We start from the raw sequence: 16,031 nt of genomic DNA, 5'->3' as shown, positions 1-16,031 counted from the left end.
AATTAGACCTGACGTACAATAGACGAGGAGAAGGCAAAGGCATGAAAGAAAGAACTTGGAGCCGAGAGGAGAAGATGAAAGAGCACGAGTTAAAGAGTGAGGGGAAATTGTGAAGAAGTGAATGAGGAAGAGATCAGACAGAGAGAGGGAAGTGAAGAGTATGAGGAAGAGAGACAGAGGGAGGGAACATACATGAGGAGCAGAGACTGGGAGACACAGCACACGGGGATGCAGCCCCTCCTCGGTCCCATCCCATCCCTGGCCTTGGGCCTCCTTGACCCTGCTCCACATCACTGCCAGGGCTCCTGGGTTGTTTGCGCCCCCCGCCCTGTCAGCTAGGGAACATCCTTCTCCCTAGCTCCTGAGACAGTGTAAATGGCCTTGATTTTTGCAGCGCTGGGCAGGGCGGCTCTACCAGCGCCCTGCCCTCCCGCTCCCTTCCCCATGGCTGAGCACAGCAGGATGGCAGCCAGAGCCAGGGTGGCAAGCCCACCCCCAGAAGGCAGCTGGCATGTAGGATGCTGCGTACTGGCCCTGGAGCTCCTCCCCCGGCATGTGCTGTCTCAGGAGCCACCTGCAAACGGAGCAAGCTGCAGCCCCTCCACTCTTCCCTGGGGTGGCCATGTAGGGTGACCAGACAGCAAGTGTGAAAAATCGGGACGGGGGATGGGGAGGTAATAGGATCCTATATAAGAAAAAGACCCAAAAATCGGGACTGTCCCTATAAAATCGGGACATCTGGTCACCCTATTCCACAGCCACCAGGCTGGGCTTGCCAATTGCATGCAGTCTGGGGGACCCAAAGAGCACGGTTAGATTGCAGCGGGGAGTGAGATTCCCAGACGCGCAGTAGCCGGGCTCAAGGTAGCGTGCTCAAGAGAGCAGCGTGGGGGCGGCAGCTCACCCAACGCCCTGAGTCTGAGCTCAGGTGCTAGCTGGAGTCTCTGTACAGCCTGCTAGCTGCTGGCGCCAGGCTGTCTACCCGGGCGGGTGGGGAGACTCGCTCCCAGCTGCAGAGCAGACGTGAAGTCCAGATTCTATTTGGATAAGGGCAAGGACCATTTCTTTGTTCTGTGTCAGTACAGTGCCTAGCACAATGGAGCCAGGATCTCAGCTGCGGCCTCTACGGACTGCCATAAGATACATAATTAGTACCCAGGATCACCTCTTGAAAACAGCCTGGCAGCATTCTTTTGGCCCTGCTCTTTGGAAGGAGCATGAAGCAGAGGGCCTGGGAGCACTTTTGCATGATGCAATGGGAATGCAGCTAAGGAAAGCGAAAGCAACCGGAAAAACAGGCCATCCTCGCTCAGAATCAAGCTGAATGTCAGGGAAAGTGGCCTGCTGGAGACTGCAGGATTGTCTCCCAAGGGTGTGGATTGGAGCTCCAACACGTGGGACTTCTACGAATGGGCAAGACAACTGCAAAACTTCCTGCAGGAAAAAACAGACAAGACCCAAATGGACTTTTCTGTCTCATCGTTTCTATGATTCAAAGCACAGACATGGAACTAACTGTCAGAAAACTGAGTTCCCACGTGAAACCCTCTGGCATTTCTTAGACAAACAATGGTGTTGGTCAAACTCCAGCTCAGACTGTCACATTCTGCCTCCCTAACCCCCTCCCCTCCACCCTTCTCCCTTACCGGAATGCTGCTGTCAGACCATGGGCCACACCAGAAGTAGCTGCACTTCATTTGTGGATGAAGCGAGTCCTACATACAACACAGTTTGTAAGGCACACTAGAGATCTTTTGGGATGAATACACTAGTTACATTGTCGCTCACAAGTGGTGTATTATTCTGATATTACTGGCATAAAGAGTCAACTAACAGGTCCCATATTTCAGAATGGGTTTGAGTTTTTGTAAGTGTTTACTCTGAATACAACCATAAATGTATATAGTTGCATTTACCAGCAGAATCAGCAACACTCTCTGACATAGCTAAAAAAAATACCCAACAAAAATGTTCTCTAGGAAACTAGATCATTTCATTTTGTTTTTTTAAAATCTGCAGCATAAAAAAATGAATAACAATAAAGACAAAGGGCTGAGGGAAGAGAACCCCGAGATGATTCCTCAAGTCCAGGGAAGGTCGCTACAGGCTGCTGGAGGACAGTGGGTTTGAACTGACAAGAGGTTTGTGGGAGAGTCCAGGTGTAAGTGCAGGGGACCTGGCCAATTGGTTGTGCCAGCCACAGGTACAGGGGGGTGTTCGCCCCACTCCCGGGAGTGAGAGACAGGGCTCTGCAGGCGCGGAGTCTCAGATGCTAAGGCTAGAAGGGACCATTGCGATCACCTAGTCTGACGTGTATGACAGGCCGGAGAGCTGCCCCTGCATTGAGCTCTGTCCTCTGCCTGCTCTCGCCTCTGCCATGTGCCGACCCTGCAGGGATAGTCTGGAAGGTGCCTAGGGAAAGATGAACCAGGGCCAGTCCCTCACCTGGTGCAAATCGCCGTAGCGCCAATGATTGCCCCCAGCTGCGGATCTGGCTCTCTATGGCTGAAAACAAAACAAAGGAAACACAAACCACACACTGAACTGTCCCTTTGGTTCTGCGGAGCTGGGCTGGCTCTGACGGTCACGGTAATTGCTCTTGGAAACTCGTCCCCTTTACGCAAGGTCTCGGCCACGCCACCCATTCGCTAGTGTCCACGTCTGCTTCCTTGCTCATGATGCCAATCAGTTCAACCCCGAGACCCTTCTAACACGTAGGTGTGGGGCCAGGGGGGGATTCCTGCCCTACCTCGCTGCGCTGAGCTCTGGCTTGGGAAGTTTGGTAGCAGCCGGACAGGGTTCTGCATGGGGAGGCCTGGCGGTCCCCCTAGGGAAACACCAACATCCAACATCAGTTCTGAGCAACCCAGGATGTAGAGTAGCCAGCCTGATGGGACCAGGAGATTGGAAAATTGCAGGAGGGTAGGGAGGGGGCATCATTAATCAAATAGGCTGCCAGGTTTTATCAATGGTCTGAATATGCTCCTTGGCTTTCATCCGTAGGGACGCGATGCTGGAGCTCCTCTGGTCGATGTCTTCCAGAGGGTACTTGTCCACAAAGGGGGTGGCGCACTGGTACGGCGTGGGTGCCATGGGCTGCATGGGCTGAGCCATGGGAGGTGCAGTGTTGAGGAAGGAGTGGCCGGCATAGGCGGGCTGCAGGGCTTGGGCGGGCCCCATGAAACCTGGGATGCTGTGGACCGTGGTAGCGCTGGAGATGGGGGAAGTCAGCCAAGGGTCCAGAGGCAAGGAGTTGCTCATGGGCCCGACGTTGGCGGTCATTGGGGGCCTGTTGAAGGACAACATGGGGGTGTCGTGGAGTTTCATCGAACTGGCTTCCATTTTCTCTTGCCGCCTCCACTTGGCGCGTCTGTTCTGAAACCACACCTGCAAGAGGAGAGGCTGGAGCGTGACTAACTGCACCCAGTCCTAGCCCATCAGATGCCATCAACATTTCACACCGCAGCCTAGGACTGTTGGACGCCTGCCTACAACAGCCACCTGGAACTCTGTGGCTGCAATGAGAACTCAGAGTCTCCTGCCCCCAAATCACCCTTTCTACCACCTGAGCTAAAGGAGAATCCTGCAGTATAGGGCCTATGCCACCCGGCTGAGCAGTTCTGATTCCACCAGTAGAAGGCAGATCTAACACATACACACCAGCCAGTTCTTTCCCATACTTAATACCCAAGCAGCACCAGAACCTGGCCATTCTGAGTGATGTTTCCGTGACTACCCACACATTATTACTATGTTACATTTGCTGGGTATAAAATCCTGATGTCTTTAGGCAGGCCAAACGCTTGTTGATTTTTTAACTCCTGAGTGAGGATCTGGCCCCTTGTTTGGGAAGTCGCTCTCGGATGATTAGATAATACAATGCCACACAATCCAGGATAGCATCTTCCCTGCAAACCTACCCCCAAAGCACTTTGTGGAGTTAAATAATACGTAGCAGAGAGAAGGAAAAAACACAGTGTGGAGTGATGTGAACTAGAGAGGAAAAAGAGGGGTAGTCAGTGAAAGGGCCATCTGGACATTCAGTAAAAGAGTCTTTTTCCCAAAGCTGCTGCTCAGAGCCAGTTGGCAACCCTAGTTAAAACTCATGGGCCTAACTCATTCCTAGGGCTTCCAATTCAGTCACAGCAGAGATCAATGTGTTTTCAATGTCCTTCCCCGTGCTGCTAGGAACACTTCCGGGTTATCAAAACCAATGGGCCGCCAGAAATGTTTCCAGTTTGCATTGGCCTGCTCCACTTCCTGTTTCTAGTCAGTGACCATTCCAGGGGCAGATCTTCAACTAGTTTAAATGGTAATTGATGATTCCCTGTTCTGTTCACTCCCTCTGAACAGGGAGTGAACAGAACAGGGCACCTGGCATTGGCCACTGCCAGAAGACAGGATCCTGGGCTAGCTGGACCTTTGATCTGACTCAGTATGGCTGTTCTTATGTCCCTCACCAGCTGAGAATCAGCCCTCACAATCTCTAGCTACCCAGCCTACACCTGCTTGGCAACTGGGCCCCCAGGACTCAGCCACCAGTGAAATCAATGGATGAAAAGATGCTGTGTATATGCTATTATACTGTCTTATGTGACGCTGTATTTTTGTGCTCCCATACTATGAAGTCTCGTCATATCTAATTAAATATGAACATCAGTTATCAAAATCAATGAACCATATACACTAAAAAATGCGCCACCCTTGTCTTTTTTAAAAAAGAGGTCCTGCTAATTCACATCACTCCCAGATCTGCAGTGGGCTGGCTGGTCTTTGGAGTGAATCAACAGAATTTGAGTGTGCATTTTAACTAGAAATCATGCTGATCGTATCAGTATCAAATACCAAAATATCTTATCCCCCAGCATGCAGGCCACTGGTGGTAGGTTTAAACTTAATTGGATGAACATGCTTATTAATGTGTCTGTTAATCCTTTAGAAGGTGCCATGAAATATACAGCTAACCATGTATAGCATGCAGTTAATTACCTTTTAATTGATTTTCTTGTTTAATTACTCAGGGTGGTTTCCAAATTAATAAGGAGCTAGTCGATCCCCTCATTCCCGCCCTACCCATTGCTGGAGTTTGTGAGGGATGAACAAACATTGACTGAAACTCCTCTTCTGCCCTGTGTTTTATTAGACAATCACTTGTTTCCACATAGATTATGACAAAGATCTACTGATGAAAATAAAATGCTGCCCTTCTGTTTCATTTATGTGGAATTGGTCTGGGGGCGGGCCCCAGGCACCAGGGATACTATAAAGACTTGGCCTGTGTGTGTATATGTGTGTGCATGCGCACCACTATCCCTTATTAGAAAGAACAGGAACTGCTCAGCTGTGGGTCATAGGGTCTGTACTGCTAAGAGCTTGTGGAGATTCTCCTTTAGCTCAAGTGTTAGAGGCCTGAGCTTATGGAGCAGCAGGATCTGCTTGAAGTTCCAGATGGCTATGGCTCCCCTGGACATCCCCCTCTCTCTGATTGGTCACCCTCTCCCTGCACACTAATTCCTTCTCCCAGCTACTGGTGGCTTGGTAGTGCTGTAGCCAACGGGGGCCGTGCGTGTAGCCACCCTCAGGCCTGGCGCAAGGCCCAGTGCCACTCAGAGTCAAGCCCCAGGGGCGATGAAGGCCTGTGCACCAGGTCTCTCCTCTTCTCCCTCTCCCACACATGCTGCCTCTGCTCGAGACATAGAGCAAGGCAATGAACCCTGGCTCAACTTCACATGGGACTGGGGCCCAGCTCAGAGCCCATTCAAAAAGATGAGCCAGGTCCTGGAAACTATAGTCCTGACTCCTGACCACACGTGGTCCTGCAAGACCCCTTGGGGTTTCTCCCATGCCTGGCCTAAATTCCAGCCTGCTGCCTTAAATGCAGTTTCAATAGGATTGAATACACTTCTTCACTTTCTGTCCTAAGCTCCCCTGTGGCGTTGCTGTGTGATGCAAAATAACTGCTTCTGTGTTTCACCCCAGAGCTGGCTGCATTTCAGTGGTGGCCAGAGTCATTCTAGTATCTATGGTTTGTTAAGTCTGCAAAAAGGCTTCTTGAGACATTTAACATTAAGGCATCATTTTCAGAACTGGTTGAAATTTTTTTGCATACAAGTTTTGTTGTTGTTGTTGAAAATGGACTTTTAAAAATAAAATTAAACTTTTAACAAGAAAATTGCCGGCACGACTGAAATTTTCTCATTTTCATGAAATTTTCCATGAAAAGTTCTAATGGCAGTTTGTATCCAAATCATTTTCAAAGTCGTTATTGACTTGTTTCTTTACCAAGAATCTAGTTTTCAGTAAGGAAACATGGCTTTCAATAAACTAAAAATATTGATAACATTCCTGTGAAAAAAATTGACTAAAATATTGTGACGAATTTCACATGAAACTGGAGCCCCAGGCAATGGACACAGGTTGGGAAATTTAAATTTTTTTCATGCAATCCTTTCCCCCGTTTTTAATAAGACTGATAACACCTGGGTTTTTTACAGCACTTGTCACCCACAAATCTCGAAGTGCTTTAGCAAGGAGGGACGTATCATTACTCCCATTTTTACAAATGGGGAAACTGAAGCACAAATTGGCGATGTGATTTGCCCCTGGTCACTCAGTATGCTAGTGGCAAAGCCAGGAGGAGAAGCCGAGTCTCTGGAGTCCCAGTCCAGGGCTCTCTCCCTTAGATTGTATTTTGTCTTCAAGAATTTCTCAGCCCTGCAGGGCGATCCCAGGCCAGATCTCATCCAAGGCGGCCATGCAAGATTAGGGCTAGTAGTGGGGATTTCCTGGATTTCACTTCACTCCATAGCAGAGCTGCTGGAAGAAGCACCCAGTCTCCGGGTCTCAGTACTGGGCAGAGATTGCTCTCACCTCCAGGACCTGCAAGTCCGCAAGAAGCCCCTATCCAACTACCCTGCTGCAAGGCAGAGGTCCCGAGCTCGCCTCACATGTCTGTAGGTGGAGAATGGGGGGAACGTGGGGAGCTCTGCCATGGTTCAGCCACCCCTGCCTAGACCATCCCTGACAGGGGCTTGTCCAACTTGTTCTTAAAACCCTCTGATGATGGGGATTCCACAGCCTCCCTGGGAAGCCTGTTCCAGACCTTCGGGAGCCTCAGGGTTAGAGAGTTTCTCCTACTATCTAACCTAGATCTCCCTAGCTGCAGATTAGGCCCATTACTTCTTGTCCTATCTTCAGTGAACACGGCGAACAATTGATCCCCTCCCTCTCTCTAACAGCCCTTGACGTATTTGAAGACTATCAGGACCCCCCCTCAATCTTCTGTTCTCAAGACTAAACGTGCCCAGGTTTTTTAACTTTCCTCACAGGCCAGATTTTCTAAACCTTTTCTCACTTTTGTAGCTCTCCTCTGGACTCTCTTCAATTTGTCCACGTCTTTCCTAACGTGAGGCACCCAGAACTGGACACCATACTTCCGCTGAGGCCTCACCAGTGCTGAGACAAGTGAGACAGTCATTTCCCGTGGCTTACATGTCACACTCCTGTTAATACACCCCAGACTGATATTAGCCTTTCTTGCAGCTGCATCACATTGTTGACTCATGTTCCATATTCAACTGAGCTGGACTTAACCAGTGACCTAGCAGTGAAAGGCTCCTGCATACACCATTGGTTAACCTGGTTCCCAGGAGTAACAGCCTCATCTGGCCCTCCCTCACCTGCACTCTGACTTCCGGCAGATTGACTTTCATGGCCAGCTCCTCCCGGCTGTAGACGTCTGGGTAGTGGGATTTCTCAAAGGCCCTCTCCAGCTCGTGCAGCTGGTAGGTGGTGAAGGTTGTGCGGTTCCTGCGATGTTTCTTCTTGGGCTGCTCCTCCTCTGTGTTCTCCGGCGTGGTGCCCTCGCTGTCCACGCTCTTCCGCAGCTCACTCAGCTCTCCCTCACATTTATTTAGGAACATGTTGGCTTCTGCGGAGGGGACAGTAGTTGGGGGTTAGATCGGAGCTGGGCAGGGAACACCAGCCTCGCTGCTCACCAGAGAGACCCAGACAGGTCCCTCTTCACACTACAGCTGCAGCAGGAGCAACTTAAGAATTACTATTAAGTAGCAACTGTTAAGCTGAAAACTAAACCTAGGGATCAATTTACCTGCCAGTGAAAGGCAGCCACCTCTGGGGTGGAAGGTGACAGCTGTTTAAAGTGTATAGCGGAGCTGCACAACAGTTTCAGGCCAGTAAGTGAGGAAGAATCAGCCTGCACAGAGTGTTTGTACTGATTTAAATACACTAGAGCCTCAGTGTTGCGAACACCAGAGTTACGAACAGACCAGTCAACCACACACCTCATTTAGAACCGCAATTATGCAATCAGACAGCAGCGGAGACAAAAAAAAAAGAAGCAAATACAGTATGTTAAACGTAAACTACTCACAAAATAAAGGGAAAGCAGCGTTTTTCTTCTGCATAGTAAAGTTTCAAAGCTGTATTAAGTCAATGTTCAGCTGTAAACTTTTAAAAACAACCATAACGTTTTGTTCAGAGTTCTGAACTTTTCAGAGTTCTGAACATCCTCCATTCCCGAGGTGTTCAGAACTCTGAGGCTCTGCTCTGCATCTCTGAGAAGAAGCTTTGTGCTGGTATTACTGCATCGCTACAAGACCTGCATGCAGACCGTCCCTAAATGAAACTGCCTGGGGGAAGTGAAGCAATCACCCACCTGGACAGAGGGGCTAAGCCTCCTGCCCTTGCAAACAGTGCCACGGTGAACTAAAACGCAGTATTCCTCCGGAGCTCGCTAATGCAGTCGCTCAGTGCTGGACACAGCCCTTCCTACAGACTCGTCAGCACACTTCAGGCCACTGTTGCCTGTTCCTTGGATACCTTCCCAGATCCCTCCTGCTTCATTTGTGAGCCCAGTAGAGATTCATGGCACAACATGGTCCAGCTCTCTGAGCACTTCACCCTTATTCATCCTTTCCTGGCTATTCCCTTCCACTCCCCTGAAACGCTGCCAGGATCTCACGGGAAACGTTCAGGTTCGAAGCAGCTCTGACTTTCCAAAACGTCTCCAACCCTCAGTCACAAGGGACTTTTGGCATTGAAACAGCACTAGGAGAGGGGCATCAGCAACGAAGGCCAGAGAAACCAGTACCTCCCGGCTGCTTTGTGCCACTCCAGCACCACAGAGCAGCCATAAACCTGGCCAGTGAACCTGGCGTTTCAGCCGCTTTGTGTCACCAGAGTGGTCAAAGCAACCAGAGTGCACTGTGAAGCTGGCCCCCGGACAGACAGATAGATGGATACTCCTCCAAGGAAACAGGTTGTTCATTCCCTTAAGAGTTGACCTGCTCCTGCTGCTTATTCCCTATACAAAGTCACAACGCTCCCCTTCTGACATCAGATGGGTCCCACAGCCGCTCACTGTGATGTTACCCAAACCACAGGAGTAGGCTGCAGGACTTGCAGCATTGTTTAGTGGGGCGAGCAAGGGGCTTGGCTTGGCTTGGCTTGGCTTAGAGCACCTTGAGTTCTAGTCCCGGCTCTGCCACTGATTGGCCATGTGCCCTTGGACACATCTCTTCCCCTCTCAGTGCCTCAGTTTCCTCCATCTGTAAAATAAACTCCACCATAGTGAAGCACTTTGAGATTGTCCAACAAAAGCAGCTAAGTAACATGATTCACATGCAGGAAGAGGACAAGAGAGAGCATGTGACCTCTGCTCCGGGAGCTTCCCAGGAGGTGCCAGATACTTATTACTCACAAAATCCAAATTCCTTTGTAGTCAATGGGAGTTTTGCCATTAGCTTCGACAGGATTTGGATTTGGGTTTGCGTGTGCACAAGGGGCAAGGCACCCTCCCGGCAGCACTGCAGTATCACAGCAGCTGGGCACCAAAGCCCCTCGCAAGAGAACCTGGACGTGTTCAAACTAGAGCCATAAAGACATCCCCATGGTATGTGATCCTTTCAAACAGCAGTGCTCCCCAGCCTGAGAGAGGATGGCTGGACAAGGCTGCCATGGGAAATGAGGGCCTGAGCCAGTTCCATTAAACTGGAGGAGAAATACTGATTTAAATGAGGTCTGATTCAGACCCTGGGTGATCTAGAGGAAAGAGCCTGTCTCACTGTCTCACAGAAATGCAGGGCTGGAAGGGTCGTCCAGTCCCGCCCCCTGCGCTGAGACAGGACCAATTAAACCTAGACCCTCCCTGACAGGTGTCTGTCCAGTCTGTTTCTTAAAACCCTCCAGTGACTGGGATTCCACAGCCCCCCGGGAAGCCCGTTCCAGAGCTTCACTACCCTGAGAGTTAGAGAGTTTTTCCTAATATCTAACCTAGATCTCCCTTGGTGCAGATTAGGCCCATTACTTCTTGTCCTACCTTCAGTGGACATGGAGAACACGCGGTCCCCGCCCTCTCGATAACAAACTCCCTCCTGCCCAGTCTTCTTTTCTCAAGACTAAACATGTCCAGTTTTTTAACTTTTTCTCATAGCCCAGGTTTGCTAAACCTTTTCTCATGTTTGTTGCTCTCCTCTGGACTCTGCAATTTGTTCCATCTTTCTTAAATTGTGGTGCCCAGTAGTCTGAGTGCAGAGTAGAGCAGGACAATTATCACCAGTGTCTTCCCTGTTAATATACCCCAGAATGATATTAGCCTTTCTCGCAGTTGCATCACATTGCTGACTCGTATTCAATTTGGGATCCGCTCTAACCCCCAGAGACCTTTCAGCAGTACTATGCCTAGCCAGTTCTTCCCCAGTTTGTAGCTGTGCATTTGATTTTTTTTCCTCCTGGGTGTGGTACTTTGCACTAATCTTTATTGAATTTCATCTTTATTGATTTCAGACCAATTTGACAAGTCATTCTGAATTCTAATCCTGTCCTCCAAAGTGCTTGCAACCCTCCCCACTTGTTGTCCCATGCAAATGTTAGGAGCATACACTCCACTCCATATTGAATGATGGTCTGCTCCCTCTGACTTCAAAGCCCAGCCCGCATCAGCATTAAACAGAGTCAGTGAGCCAGATCGTCAGCTGGTGTCAATCAGCATGACTCCAGTGAAGCTGACTGACACCAACTGAGGATCTGCTGTGGTGCTTCTGTGCCCTATAAAGAGTCAGAACCTAATGGATACAGTGCAGTGCCCCCAAGAGAATACACCCATAGATAGATTTGCACACTTACTCTTTGTTTAAACATCAGTGGGACAAAAAGCCAGGCTGATGACTAGATTGGATCCCTGCCTGACTGCAGCGGGAGCTTTGGCTGTGCAAAGACTGCAGGATCTAGCTCAATCTAGTATGGAGTAAGGGAGCTTCAGAGTGTGTCTGTGATTAATCACCAGTACCAAAGACATTTTGTTTCACTGTCTATGACCCTGCCTACGTGAAGGAAATTTGCACCAGTATAACTATTTTGGTCTGTCATCAGAATAAACTATGGTGGTGTAATTCCACTGGGCTGGAATTACAGCAGTGGAATTACATTGATGGAGTGCAGATTTTCGTAACACAGGCAGGGTTTGGGAACGCACTGTCCAGTTCATGAGTAACGTATACCCTCATCTGGGGTAAATCAGATGGACTTCAATGGAACAACACTGATTTTTCACCAGATGAGGTTCTGAAGATTATATATATAATGCAGATAGATAGATTCTATCTATCTATTTTACATGGGTGATTATTAAATTCTTTGTGAAAGCTATTGATTATATGTGTATTAAAAATAAGCTTCCACAATTTAATGTCCTGTCAAGAACGGAGAAAAATTATATGAAAAACAAAATTTAAAAATAAGTTTCATATGAAAGCTCAGATTAATAAACCACCTGCCATATGAATTAATTCAAACCTTAACTTAATATGGCTGTAAATCACAATCAGCATGGGCTTTTTAATTCTTTCCGTTTAAATCGTTTTCTTTTACTACCTGACTTAGCAGAGCAAAGTAAAAATTCTCTCGTAATGTCTTGTGACAATATATTTGTCCATTCAATACAGATCACCTAAGAAAATAATGAGGAGTCCGGTGGCACCTTTTTTTTACCCACGAAAGCTTATGCCCAAATAAATCGGTTAGTCTTGAAGGTACCACTGGACTCCCTGTTGTTTTTGTGCATACAGACTAACACGGCTACCCCCTGATACTTAAGAAAATAATGAAATTCCCAAAGCTAATCCCTGAAGCTATCTTAAAAAAAGACATGCAGTTGTCTGACCAGTAAAATCCACATTTCAGAGATGCAATAGAAATAGGCTAAAGTAAGATTTTTTAAAAAGAAAAATCCGTTAAACAGTGTGTGAAAAAAATCACAAATATAAACTGAGATTTAACCTGCTCAATTTTTTTTTTTTAAAGTTCACCATCTTTTTGGTGTTTCTCTTTTAAAATCTTAATTTAGATCTGGACAATCTTTACTTGCTGGAGATAATATGGCACTTGAAATTCTATGACATAAAAGTGCAAATAACTACAGAAACCAGTGGTAGAAAAACAAGAGACTCCTTTAGCTCCCCGCACACCAGCGCTGCGATTTGGCAGTTCTGAAGGAAGGGTATTCCCTTTAACGACAAAACGAACAGAGAGAAAACAGCAGAGGGAATAACAGGCCCATCAACATGGCTGTAAAAAAAGTTTCCCGCAAAAGTACATGGTTTCTTTACCGCTCTGCCCCCACCCCCTGTTTCTGGCTAATGACCTTTTTTCCCCTGAGTGTTTATAAGCGTTTTCAAACCTAGGAACATTTCGTCTTTAAGCTTTTTATCCAGTGTTTCTGAAATCTTTCTGCAGCATTTGATAAGGATTACCAGCCCCTTTCTATCGGTAGGGATCTAATACAAACATTTAAATAAAACGAAAATACATAATCCCAGGATATTTCTTCAAAGGGAAATGTGATCAGATCTCGCTGGGATAATGATGTACTGGAGTGTGTGGTGTGCCTCACATACACACGCACACACACAAATACACACATATATGTGAGTCTAAAGAAATCAAAAAGGAAATTACATTAAGTAACTAAAACTAAATAAATAACTAAATAAAAGATCCCACTGTATATATGTGTGTGTACATTATATATGTATACACCTATAGACACCTCTATAATATAGACACGTGTGTGTTTGAAGAAATTAAAAAGAAAATTAAATTAAGTAACTAATTTAATAAAAAGCGACAAAGAGTCCTGTGGCACCTTATAGACTAACAGACGTATTGGAGCATAAGCTTTCGTGGGTGAATACCCACTTCGTCACCCACTATTCACCCACGAAAGCTTATGCTCCAATATGTCTGTTAGTCTATAACAGGGGTAGGCAACCTATGGCACGCGAACTGATTTTCAGTGGCACTCACACTGCCCGGGTCCTGGCCACCGGTCCGGGGGGCTCTGCATTTTAATTTAATTTTAAATGAAGCTTCTTAAACATTTTAAAAACCTTATTTACTTTACATACAACAATAGTTTAGTTATCTATTATAGACTTAGAGAAAGAGACTTTTTAAAAACGTTAAAATGTATTACTGGCAAGCGAAACCTTAAATTAGAGTGAATAAATGAAGACTTGGCACACCACTTCTGAAAGGTCGCCGACCCCTGGTCTATAAGGTGCCTCAGGACTCTGTCACTTTTTACAGATCCAGACTAACAGGGCTACCCCTCTGATAATTAAATAAGATTAAATAAAGAACAGATCTCTCTTCCTATATTTGTGTGTAGCTAGCTAGCTAGCTAGGGGGTGTCGGGGGATGGATAGACAGATGATCGCTCTAGGTATGGTACAGTATACACATATTTACATATATACATACATACACATCTGTAGTTAGACATACAGACACACATGTGTACACACACTCACACACTAACATGTATACAGAGGTATCTTTTAGTTAGTTAAATGTTCGTATGAATTTCTTTCCGCTACCGTGAACACAGTTTTTAAGGCCCCTTTCCGCGTCTGATCTTTTCCTACTGGGATCCACATTCGATGGTCCAGGCGATTACACTTTGTGCCGTCTCTCTGGGGGGCTCTGCCCGGACAGCAGCACCGGGCCCCCAGCTTTGGCGGGGGGGGGGGGGGGAAATTGGCTCTTTGTTATTCACTCATTGTCCAGCCGCTGCTCAGATGACCAGCGGGGTCTGGAGGATGCCCCGGGCCGGCCTGTCCTTCCGCAGCCGGGGCTGCCCCGGCGCTAAGCCGAGGAGCGAGCAGTGCCGCTCAGCGCACCCCGAGGCACGCCTGGGAGCTGACCGCCTGCCCCCCACCCCGTCTCTGCGGCCGAGCCCGGGCCCAGACCTCGGTAGGGGCTTGCGGGGAGAAAGGAAGAAAAGTTGCAAAGCTCCAATGCCCGACTCGCGAGGCTGCCTGGCCCCGAGCTGGCACCGCGAACCCCGGGCGCCCCAGGGCCCCGCACCGCCCCCCAACGACCGGCCCGACGGTTCTCAGGGAGCCGAGCGCTCAGCCCCGAGCGCCGCTTAAAGGGGCGCCCCGGCTCCCCCCGCCAAGCCGGGCTGTGCAGCCGGGGGAGGGAGAGGGTCCCCCCGGGGCCCGGCCCCATTCCTTGGGTAAGAGGGGGTCGGTCAGCGCCTCTGCTGCGCCCCATTCCTCGGCCCAGCGGATCGTCCCCCGGGCACCCCGCGTGTCAAATCCCGCTCCCGCGGGACAATTCGGAGTCGGCCCCGCTTCTCTCTCCAGAGTCCGCGGAGGGACCCCGGGCTGGCCCGGGGCGATCCCAGACCCGAACCAAGCCGGCAAACAGAACTTGGACCCGCAGCGCCTGGGGGGCGGACTCGGAGGGCAGCGAGCGGCTCTTCCCGGGATCGGGCGCCGGGGAAAGCTGGAATTTTAAGGGGGTCAAAGCTTCAGAGGCTCCTATTAATTACTGTTAATTGTTATTGCTGCGGGGACAACCCCAGGCCGGGCCAGGCGCCGCCGCCGCCGCAGAACGGGGCTGTTCGCGTTTGGAAAAGAGAGAGAAAAAGTCTCCAAAAAGTTGGTTCTAGACACGGGTAGGGAGGCGCACGGGGCGCCGCGCTCAAACTCCGCCGAGACCCCTAGCGACCCCCCCGACTCAGCCACCCCCGGGCACGGCCCTTTTCCGGGGGGGTCCCCGCCCCGGAGCGCCCGGCTGCCGCTGCCTCGCCCAGCCCCGACGGCACAAGCCAGGGGCTGGCTCCACAGCACCGTGCCGGGGAAGCGACGACACTTGTTCGCTGCCCTGAACCCGCCGCCGCGCCCGGCGCTGCAGGGAAGCTCCCAGCTGGGGGGCGGCTCGGGGGCTGCCCTGGCCCCTGCCGAGGTGCACGTGCCGGGGGGCCCTGGCTGGGGCTCCTGGAACCGGTGGTGCCCCCCAGAGCCTGGGAAGGGACGATCGCGGCTGGCTTTGACTTGCAAACCTATTTACCGTACAGAGCCGCCTCCTCCGGGTGCGAGCCCAGGGGCTGGGCGCTGTAGGGAGCCGGCTGCTGCTCCGCTCTGCTGGCGTCCCCCAGGCTGCCCGCGCCGCTTTTGCTGGCCGCGAGGCCGGGCCCCTGCAGGGGGCCCAGGAGCGAGTCCTGATCCCTGCTAAATCCCAGGATCACGTCGATGCTGTGCACGCGCCCTGCACCCCCCGCGCCGCTTCCGCAGCCCTTCAGTAACACCTGCTGCTGCTGCAGGGCCCCTGCCTCCAGCACGTTCATGGGGCCCTCCTGCAAGGCCAGGTGCATTCAGACCGGCGGGGAGCCTGGGGCTGGCAGTGTACGTGGGGAGGAGGGGAGAGGCTGGGGGTGGGGGACGGGGGTCTGCAAGGTGTGGGGTCAGCGGCAGGGGTGAGTGGATGGATGAGTGAGGGGGGTCTGTAAGGTGTGGGGTCAGCGGCTGGGGTGAGTGGATGGATGAGTGAGGCGGGTCTGTAAGGTGTGGGGTCAGCGGCTGGGGTGAGGGGATGGATGAGTGAGGCGGGTCTGTAAGGTGTGGGGTCAGCGGCTGGGGTGAGGGGATGGATGAGTGAGGCGGGTCTGTAAGGTGTGGGGTCAGCGGCTGGGGTGAGGGGATGGATGAGTGAGGTGGGTCTGTAAG

The 16,031-nt window shown here is 50.2% G+C and overlaps 1 protein-coding gene across 1 annotated transcript; it reads right to left on the bottom strand.

The window, feature by feature from the left end:
• Nucleotides 1-2,943: 2,943 nt before the first annotated feature.
• Nucleotides 2,944-15,679, bottom strand: RAX2 (retina and anterior neural fold homeobox 2). The gene is made up of 3 exons (XM_065422282.1): nt 15,376-15,679; nt 7,680-7,930; nt 2,944-3,387 (listed from the first exon to the last, which is right to left on the bottom strand). The coding sequence occupies exons 1-3, from the start codon at nt 15,677-15,679 to the stop codon at nt 2,944-2,946; spliced, it is 999 nt and encodes a 332-aa protein (XP_065278354.1).
• Nucleotides 15,680-16,031: the final 352 nt, after the last annotated feature.

This window comes from Emys orbicularis, chromosome 24, assembly GCF_028017835.1.
Source record: "Emys orbicularis isolate rEmyOrb1 chromosome 24, rEmyOrb1.hap1, whole genome shotgun sequence".
NCBI classification, from domain to species: domain Eukaryota; kingdom Metazoa; phylum Chordata; order Testudines; family Emydidae; genus Emys; species Emys orbicularis.
The sequence above is the reverse complement of the archived record's forward strand: the minus strand, read 5'-3'. Positions and strand labels throughout refer to the sequence as shown.

What these genes read in the sequence shown, in the direction of transcription:
- RAX2 (XM_065422282.1), bottom strand. Translation starts at nt 15,679, where the DNA reads ATGCACCTGGCCTTGCAGGAGGGCCCCATGAACGTGCTGGAGGCAGGG. An exon ending in GGAGGAGGCGGCTCTGTACG is followed by an intron (nt 7,931 to 15,375) that starts GTAAATAGGTTT and finishes TCCCCTCCGCAG; the next exon opens with AAGCCAACATGTTCCTAAAT. An exon ending in TGCCGGAAGTCAGAGTGCAG is followed by an intron (nt 3,388 to 7,679) that starts GTGAGGGAGGGC and finishes CTCCTCTTGCAG; the next exon opens with GTGTGGTTTCAGAACAGACG.